This window comes from Octopus bimaculoides, chromosome 24 (genome assembly GCF_001194135.2).
Source record: "Octopus bimaculoides isolate UCB-OBI-ISO-001 chromosome 24, ASM119413v2, whole genome shotgun sequence".
NCBI classification, from domain to species: domain Eukaryota; kingdom Metazoa; phylum Mollusca; class Cephalopoda; order Octopoda; family Octopodidae; genus Octopus; species Octopus bimaculoides.
In genome coordinates this window covers 147,935-158,515 of record NC_069004.1, presented here as the reverse complement: position 1 = coordinate 158,515, position 10,581 = coordinate 147,935, and the positions used below count along the sequence as shown (strand labels likewise).

General features: G+C 37.7%; 1 protein-coding gene across 1 annotated transcript in view; it reads right to left on the bottom strand.

Annotated features, from left to right (window-relative positions):
* The window catches only part of LOC106881471 (ADP-ribosylation factor GTPase-activating protein 2), a 40,810-nt gene extending 33,473 nt beyond the window's left edge, over positions 1-7,337 (bottom strand). The window contains exon 1 of the mRNA XM_014931864.2: positions 7,099-7,337. Coding sequence (XP_014787350.1) covers positions 7,099-7,170 — 72 coding nt within the window. The 5' untranslated portion in view covers positions 7,171-7,337. The remainder of the gene's footprint in view (positions 1-7,098) is intronic.
* Between the last annotated feature and the right edge of the window lie 3,244 nt (positions 7,338-10,581).

Genomic DNA, 10,581 nt, shown 5'->3' with positions numbered 1-10,581 from the left:
TCTCACGCACAGCCCATTTCCAAAGGTCTCGGTCCGTAGTCATCGCCTCGGTGAGGCCCAATGTACGAAGGTCTTGCCTCACCACCTCAGCCCAGGTCTTCCTGGGCCTACCTCTTCCACGGGTTCCTTCAACTGTTAGGGTGTGGCACTTTTTCACGCAGCTATCCTCCTCCATTCTCACCACATGTCCATACCAGCGCAATCGTCTCTCTTGCACACCACAACTGATGCTTCTAATGTTCAGCTTTTCTCTCAAGATACTTACACTCTGACGGGTATTCACATTGACATTACACATCCAACGGAGCATACTGGCTTCATTCCTTGCGAGCTTACGTATGTCCTCAGCAGTTACAGCCCATGTTTCTAAATGCATGAAATTTTGATACAATATAAAGCACATAATGGAAATTAATATGCACAAGTCAAATTTTGCAACACCTCTACATTACATAAGAAAAATGACATTGCTTAAATGGCAGTCATTTTCCGCTTCACATACCCGTGCTCTTTCCAAAACTTGCACCATAAAACCCTCAAGAGTTTCAGACCCCACTTCCCTGATTTTTCTATTGATGTTCTCTTTCAGTTGCACCAATGTCTCCAATTTGTTGACATAAACTCTCTCTTCCAGGTATCCCCACAAGAAAAAAATCCAGACGAGTCAAGTCTGGGGAACATGAAGGCCAGTTGACATTGCCGTAGCGGGAGATTATTCTCTCTCCAATGCACTGCCGTAGCAACTGCATTGTTTCTCTTGTGGTATAAACAGTTGCCCCATCTTGCTGGAACCATGTGTGAGGTCTACTTTGAATGGCGTTTCTTTTTTCTTTAACTATTTTGCTTCCAAGCCACATGGTTTCAAGTTCAGTCCCACAGTGTGGCACCTTAGTTAACTGTCTTCTCTTATAGCATTGTGTTGAATAAAGCCTGTATTGACATTGTGTTGACAGTATTGACATTGTGTTGACAGTAGTGACATTGTGTTGACAGAAGTGAGTGTCACTATCAAAGAAACAGTGTCACTCATTTTCAATATTCTGTGAGAGAAGATGGCTTGTGATATCTGTTCTGCCTCTTTACATTCTGAGTTCAAATCCTGCTGATGTTAACTAACCCTTTCATACCTCAAAGGTTGACAAAATAAAGTACTAATCATGTACTGGGGTTGATGGTATCAAACTAACCCACCCCACTAAAAATTTCTGGTTGTGTGCTAGAATCGGAAATAATTATTGCCATCATTACAATCATCGTTTCATTTCAGTTAAACCAAGATGTCTACTGTTTGAGAAATGGTATCATGGAAGGAAGCTGAGTACCCTGAGCGATGATACTAAGATGTAGAACTGAATCAGCAATTAAGAAAATCACACTCTGTAACTGTTTCACTTGGATACGAGGAATTATAAGTGAGACAGTGTTTATTATCATTTTTCTGAATAAAGATAAACTTGTCATTTAAAATCTAGTAATTGAGTTTCTTCAAATAAAGTATCACCTTTTGAAGTGCATACATGTTTATTTAAAGGAAGGCGACCAGCTGAGAGCAGAAACCAAACTAAATGAAGGAAAATTCCAAAAAGAATATCTTCCCAGTGAGATCCTGAAAGAGTCTATGACTTCAAAGCTAACAATACTAACTTTTGTCCAGTAGGCTTGTTCACATTGCCCATTCCCTCGAGGGTTAATTCTTCTGTGCATAATCCCTTGTTCAAAAAACAAAAAAACAATCCATTTACGTAAACATGAATTAAGCTCCTGTGTCACTGGAGTTCTAACAAGAAAAATATCTTTTTGAGATAATGATTTGAGAGATAATAACAGCACAAGGGAAATCAAAAGGACAAAAGTGAATGTTCATCAACTGCTACTGAAGATGTATTTGTTTAGAGATAGTGTGACTAGTTAGGTTGAATGAAATCCAATGAAATGCATTCTATAGCGTGAGAAAAACTGGATTTAGGTTTTGGTTCAGAACATATCCAATAATCCTAACAGATTTAAGAGAAATACAAAACTTTTTTTTTTTCTATTATAAACTGCAACAACCTTCTCGTATGTGGATGACACAATTTGGTGTGAATGTCTCTCTTTTCTATTTTACTGGTTTCAGTTATTGAACCGTGGCATTGCTAGGGCACTTCTTTAAACAACTGTTCAGTGAAACAAATTGAGACAAGACAATTCTCTTTTCAATATTGTTAGATATTTTATCAGAATATACATTTACATTAAAGGATTGCACTTTCTTCACACAGTCATTATTTTGCCTTGAGGTTTAATCAAAAATATTCTGAATGCTTTGTTGGTCTGTAATAGGATATAAAAATTCACTTTGAGGAAGGGTGCAGAGGAAAAAAAAAATAGCACACCGGGATATTCTCTTTGTGTTAATGTCAGTAGAAGAACATCGTGTTGATCTTAAATACTGACAGCAGCGAGGAGGCGAGTGTTTTCTATGTCAATTTTTATTGCTTTTCAAAGAATGGGGAAATTGATAGAGTTCATTAAGTGTCTTACGTCCTAAAAAATATGTTGTCTATTTGCTGCTGTACAATGGAGATGTGGTTAAAATGTTACAGGAAAGGATTGCAAGATTCTTCAAGCTGAGCCAAGTGGCAGGAGACGTAGGGGTAGACCAAGAATGAGATGACAGGATAATGGTTGTTTTTGATTATATCGGATCCCAAAGTACATCTTATAGAAGCTCTGGGACGCATCATTAGTGATGTTCACCATCAGACTCTCTCGCCCAGCTGACTCAGCCGGAGTTAGTCAAGTCCCGGTTTGATTTCTAGCAACAAACTACAGGCCTCCTCATTTGAACTCAGTTCGTAAAAAGACAGCCAAATACTATAAGGCGTTTTGTTTGATATTTACTGATTCCGCTAACCTACCGTCTAATATTTATATTGTAAATAAAGCGGCGAGCTGGCAGAATAATTAGTACGTGGAACAAAATGCTTAGCATTATTTCCTCGCTAATTACGCTCAGAGTTCAAATTCCGTCAAGGTCGACTTTGCTTTTCATTCTATCGGGGACGATAAAATAAGTACCATTTGAGTACTGGAGACGATTTAGTCGACTAACCCCTTCCTCGAAATCGCTGGCCTTGAACCAAAAATATGAAACCAATATTTATATTGTAAACATTACTCTCTAAAGATGGCGCTACCGATTCCGGAAAATCCTTATTTTCAATGCTGACACACAGTAAATGGGAGGTAACTAAACACATCAAACCACTGAATTTGTCACTTCGAATATAACAACACAGAGTCTAAGAAAAGGGACACTCTGGGTAGTCTTATTCATGATACACCTATATTTATATCCATCTACAAAAATATAAACCCAGACTTGATTATGGTTGAAATGCTTTTGATCGTAGGCTTGTTTGAGCAGAGCCGATCGGGGTTAAACAACAACAGTAAGGTAGAAGTGTGAGATCTGGCAAGAATTGTATAATCGAAGCTAGTAATCGAAAATGTAGGTGATATGTTTACTGACGATTGAGAAAATAGAGAGAAAAATCAATTCCGTCATTTGGAATATAATGAAAACTCACTGCATGGAATAAATGGATCATGTGACATGCAGAGAGAGAGAGAGAGAGAGAGAGATTGATAAATCAGTCGAGGATACTAAATGAAATAATATGAAACGAACTTCTATTTCGATATCCAGCCATGTTTACACTGTGAAATATTCTTTTCAAACCCGCACAAAAATATTAACAGGGGCAGACAGGGTTAGAAAACCAAAGCATTACAGTTTTCATTTCTGCCCTTCCTGCATTTTTCTGCTCAAGTCCCACCAGGGGTCGATAAAACAAGGGCCGGTGGTGGTGAGATCCAGACAGGTAAATCTCTAATCAAACACCTTTCCAGCAGTGTCACCCGCGCGCGTGCAGGTGTGCGAAGTCCTTTTTAGGGCTTTACATCATCAGTTTGCGTCCTTGTTTTAAGATGCTCGGATGTAATTTCAGGGAAACTCTGGTGATGATTTCTGGGAGATCAAAGAGATCACGTTAACCTTCCAAGCTAAATACCACTAGACATATAATACTTGGGGGTTAAATTGAATAAACAATACCTCAAACGGTGCCCTTCCCCGAGAAAGCTCATGTTTATGAGTTAATTGGTAGAGCGTCAAATTAAACACTCACCACTACTTGGCTACACAGGACTAAAATTAGGGGGAAAAAATTAAGAGGAAAAGGAAAATTCTATTTATCCTTTTCCTGACGGAGCTGACTTATTTATAATCAACGGAGTTCTGGCCGTAATCATCTTTTTTTCTTTTTCATCTAGACTACAATACGACCTCTCCATATTTTGAATTAATATAATAATAATAATAATTATTATTATTATTATTAATATTATTGAGGCGGCGAGCTGGCAGAATCGTTAGCACGCCGGACGAAATGCTTGGCGGCATTTCGTCCGTCTTTACGTTCTGAGTTCAAATTCCGCCGAGGTAGATTTTGCCTTTCATCCTTTCGGGATCGATAAATTAAGTATCAGTGGGATCGAAGTAATCGACTAGGCCCCTCACTCACAATTTCGGCCCTTGTGTCTATAATAGAAAGGATTATTATAATTATGGAGATAATAGGGTTGGATTTGAGGGCGGTTTGGCTGTTATATCTAACAGGTCAACGATTGCGTAATGCCCCGTAAATAGCCGGAGGTGTTGAGCTTTCGGTGGCGATTAGTGTTTTAACGAAGCCACACAATAAAACCTATTGCACAGCTGTTGAGAATGATTTATAGTTTCCCACCACACGCATTCACTCATAGTGCCAAGTCATCAGTAGGAGAGACGGAAATAAATAAATAAATAAATACGAGAGGTTAGAAGAATAAAACAGAAGACAAGTGGTTACAATAAAAACGGACAGAGCAGGAAGGTGAGGAGGGGATGGAAAGGTGGAGCTGAATCCAAACAATGCCTGATAAATTACAAAGTTTTAATTTTGATGGGGTTGTTATTTTGAAAGAATTTTGAGAACAAAATATCAGTGTATGGCGAAATTCGATACAAAAAACACTGTCTAATTTATTATAATAGGTTTCGACTGGGACACGAGCAATGTTATCAAACAGTATTGGTACTCAAATTAGTGGGTCCAATATTTTGTTGTATCATTTAATAATATATTATCGGCTCCGTCCCAAATTGAGCAAAATTAATGGCAACCACACACACGCAATATATATATATATATATATTGCATGTCTATAAAATATTTTCATTAGTTGTCAATTAGTTTCTCAAATCCTGGGTACTTGTCAAATTGACAAGCTCCTTTGGACGAAACACTAGGATCTTGAATTTAGTGCTTTAAATAAAAGATTATATATATATATATATATATATATATATATATATATATATATATATATATATATTACACACAGACTTGATTTACGCATTGAGTTTTGCCGTATATAAATTCACACACACATGAAATAGAATTTTTCAGAATAGGTTAATCGTAGCCATAAACACCACCACCAATCCAATAATTGTTCAAGTATAGAGATGAACAGCTATAAAATGTATATTTAATAAGGAGAGAAAACAACATTCAAGAACCTGTATAGAAGAAGATCAAGTCAAGCTAGGTTTGAGTTTTATAATAACAATAATTGAATCCTGCAAAGCTTGGTCAGTGCTTTTTAAACAGTTTGCAAAATAAATGGTGTATTTTCCACTGTTTTCTTACCTTGAATCTCGATAGGAGATAACGGTATGAAGATTTGTTTTTAGATGTAGTTTATTTACTCGTATTTTCCTAACCATCCCTTACTTATCCCATCCTATTAAGTTATGATAATTGTAAACAGTTCATGTGTGTGTGTGTGTGTGTGTGTTGCTCTTTATATATATATATATATATAAGGCAAACCAATCGTTCACAGTCGTTGCTGTGTTGCCCAGTTCAAAACTTAACCAAGCAGATCTGTGATGGAAGGAATTCCACCGTCTTTTCAGTAGCACACCAAGGATAACATTATCCAGCTGTGCTTTCTTTATTTTAAGACCCTAGGATGTGATTTTTAAGGGAGATTTGACTACTATTTCTAGCATATCGAGCGACCACATAAAAGCCTTCTCTCGTTTGATACTCTGTAAACAGGAGAGAAGACACTGATGTCCTTTTCAACCATTTTCCTCCCCTCAACTCACAACAAACCTTCGAAAAATTTGGCATTTGTGATACATGAAAAGAAAACCTTATCAATATTTACTGGACGACTGAACTCCTTCTCAACATTTTGTGTTCAAATTCAGATTCGGTTTTTTGTTTTTTTAATCTTTTCTGACGATCGGTTGTTGAATTAAGAAGCAATTATATACCAGGACCGACTGAATCAATTATACTCCAAGCGAAGGTATCAATAAAATTATGTACCAGTCACATACTGAGGTCGATGCAACCCCCCACTCTCACAAATTCCAGAATAACAATAATTATTATTACAATAAACATTGTGTTCTGGGGTTCAAATCCTACCGAAGTCAACTGTCATATTTTAGGGTTCGATAAAATAAGGTGAGCACTGGGGGTCGATGTCATTGACTGGACCCTACTCCAACATTTCAGGCCTTCTTTATATAGTAGAAAACATTCTTATGATTCTAAGACCCATTTCTCCACTACTTCTGGTCTGAAGTTCAAATCACATCTGGGTTGATATTTCATATCTCGTTTTATTTGTATAATTCTTTCAATCTATGAAAACTGATTGACACATCAAGGTGTCAAAGCAAAAGAAATCATTATTATTATCATTATTATCATCATTATTATTATTATATAGAAATCCAGAATAAACTGACAACAGCTGGAGGAAAGGTACGAAAGAAGGGAAGTCGAAACAGAAATTCGGACAGCTTGGATTGACAGTAGCCACGAATATAATATAAAAGATATAAGATACATATAAGATATATACATATGTAAGCAAAAGGCAGGCATCATAGGACTGTTGTGTAGAATGGTGGGAGAGAATAAAATAAAAGATAGGAAATGTCAGCGGATAGAGAAGAAGAAAAGAGAAGCTTATAATCTGGGTTTTTACCTTGTTACATGGAATAGATTTAAGTCGCTTGAAGACAGCCGAAATATCTGTCTTAGACGGTTGCTCCGCCATCTCGTTGGTGCGTGTGTGTATGTGTGTACGTGTATATATGTATGTATGTACGTGTGTGTGTGTGTATGTATAGAGACAGGGAGAGAGAGTTGTGTGCGTGTGCGTGTGTGTGTGTGTGTACGTTCGTCGAGTGCTGACGTAACACCACTGCTACGTCCCTCGCTGCGGGCTTGCCATTGAATAACGCACCAAATATTATCCGCGCCTATCATTGGTTTAAATTGCAAATGCACTGTAGATGTGTGTGTGTGTCTGTACTTCATATGTACGTTCGTTTGTATGTATTTATGTACACACACATATGGATGATCTAGAATCCAAGGAAATACACATGTACTCATACACACATACACACACGACTCATATATATATATATATATTTACATACATTATATACATATATATATATATATAATGTATATATATAAATGTATATATATAAAATGTATATATATATAATGTATGTATGCGTGTCTTTATGTATGTGTGTGTGTATCCGAAAACAACCACACCCACATACATATAGAAATATGCAAATCTCTGCCTAATCAACGTCGTCATCATAAGCTTGATAAACCTTTCAGACGAATGATCGATTTCGACCTCTACTCATCTTTCAAAATCAAACTTCAGAAAGAATCTTTTCCCAACATAACGTATCATCAATGCAAGAAAATAATTAATACTAAATAACGAAGCTTATACGCAAAAAATATAATAAATATATTTTAAAGACGGTGGGGAAGAATGTTATTATCATCAATATTTAAATGAACAATCTTAATCTTTAATTTATTTAGTCATTAGTGATATATTTTTTTAATATTTGGCCTAAAGCTGTTTTGCTTTCTGTGTCATTATGTGGTTAGTCTCTAATAGAAAGGCCGTAGGATTCCTTGCTTTTCCAGTTCGTTCGTTGGTCTCATTATTTTTCATTTACTCTTTTAATATCTGGTTCCCACAGTAAAATAAAAGACGGCCGTTTAAAACCTGTTGTTTCATAACCAGGTATTTACAGTAGTCGTTTGAATTGTGATGAAAGGAAGGAGAAGGTTTGTGTGGTAAAGGAGTGAAAAACTGTATGGAGAAAAATCTGTCGATCTGTGAATTATTCTTGAGAGGCGATTGAAGAAGGAGGCCGGACGCTTGACTAAACGAAAGAGCTTCTATGTTAAGTGTGGGGAAACTTCTGGGGACCAGGGACAAATTGCAGGAAAAAAATATATCTTTAATATCACAAATCCCTAGTTTTGCAACTTAAAATCAACTCTTCCCATTTGCATTAATCATTCTAAGTGCTTTGTATATATTTTTAACCAAGTTTGTTCCTCTTTGCCTTTTTACATACTCTTTCAAGCTCAACTTATTTTTCGGATATCATATCTAGCCTTTGTATTTCTCCACTTTTTGTCGACTTTGTAACTTTTTCTCTGAACTTATTTTATTTTCTTTTATCCATCACATCGTTTTCTCCACCGTTCTTCCCCCATCCCGCTATTTTATCTCACTCTCACCTTCACCACACCCACTCAGCCCCAGCTAAAGACCTGTACCGAAACCACGCATACACCTTCCCTTCTACCCATCTCTTTACACAGGTGATCTCTTATGCACACAACATGCTGCCTCTTCATCTCTTAACTCCTCCCCATAGAACTGCTAGTGTATTGAATGGGGAAAGCTTGGTTTGCAATGTTTGCTGTCATGTATGTTTGTCAAGAGCAGGGCTCTTTAGTCACCAACGGAGCTGCAAGTGTAAAGTATAATGCAGTCTTGAGTGCACAATGTTCCTAAAGGTCAATAACGGTTCTCCTTGGTCACGAGTGGACAGCCATCATGTCAGATCACTTATGAGGTCTCTGAAGAGTGTTATTGGCAATATGAAATCTGATACAACTTGTTGCATGTTGGGGTTGTTGTCATCTAAAGTGGCCCCTTCTCCACTAGGTTAGCCTGATGAAGAGGGTTGCTAGAAACTTAGTAGGACTGAAAACAAGACCTGTCAAAAAGATAGGTTCAATGACGATCTAGCAATATGGTAGGCTTTCAAAAATTTCAGGTTGGTGTCTGGCATGCTGGAAGACCCCTGGGAATGAGGTGCCCCTTAGCTTTTGTTAAGGAATGTCTCCAGGAAAAGGTTAATCTGATACAAAATCTGATATGTAGGAATGGCATTGAACATTTTGCTGATCTTTTGTCTGCAGTTGAGATTATGGCAATCCCGAACATGAGACCCGTATTGGCACTGGATATCTTGCTCTGGCTTGTCTCTGGATCATATCAGTAGGGGGGAGAGGATCTATGAAGTGTTGTGCAAACTTTATTGGACCTAAATTTTAGGTTGTGCAATCATCAGTGAGGTATCTGTGTGATATCTAGTCATGTAGGAGGGCACCACAGCAAGCATGGAAGCTGTAGGGGAAAACTTGGGTAAAACTACCTGTTGGTGCAATAATCTCATGCATGGGCAATGATCAGTGATGGTCTTGCTTGGCCACAAGTGGACAGCCATCACGTATGTCAATCTCTAATTGTAAAAGGGGTTAGGGTTAGGAAGACACAAGGAGACAAAGTGGTGAGAAAGGATCTTCAGATGTTAGGCCTCACAGATGACAAAGGATCGAAACTTCTGGCAGTTTGCTGTGCTTGAGAAGACATATCAAGCTAAGTAAAATTATGGCTGTCCTTGCATACAGGCCTTGTGTCCCTGCATCCCTCTTCAGCTGAGCAATCTTAATCTTGCAGGCTCATTGGTGGTGATACCACATAAAAAGCAACACCTGTGTTGGTGCCCCATAAGAGCAGCACCCATGCCGGTGCTACATAAAAGCACCCAGTACACTCTGTAAAGTGGTTGGCATTAAGAAGAGCATCCAGCCATAAAAACCATTCCAAACAGACATGAAGCCTGTGCAGCTCTTCAGCTGGCTAACTCCTGTCAAACTGTCCAACCCATACCAGCATGGGAAACAGACATTAAGTAATGATGATGATGATGATGATGAGCTGGGGGGTCTTCATATATTTACCTTTCAGGAAGGCATATTTGTCCCTTCTATACCTTAAGTCTCTCAAATGGCACAAATCCACACCTCCTCAATACTACTTCCCACGGCCGAGTTAAGGGTTTCTTTTGTCTTGCAAGATACTCGGTGACCCTGTTGGTACTGATGCCACATAAAAAGCACTGGTGCTAGTGCCATGTAAAAGGCACTGGTGATAGTGCCACACAAAAAGCATCCATTACACTCTGTTGAATGATAGGCATTATATATATGTATATATATATATATATATATATATATCACAGGAAAGGTCAGTTATCTTAGAAAAAAGGTAAGCTGTTTCCTTGGTTATTGTGACTGTCACACATTAACTATATCCTACATTATATACATATATATATATATA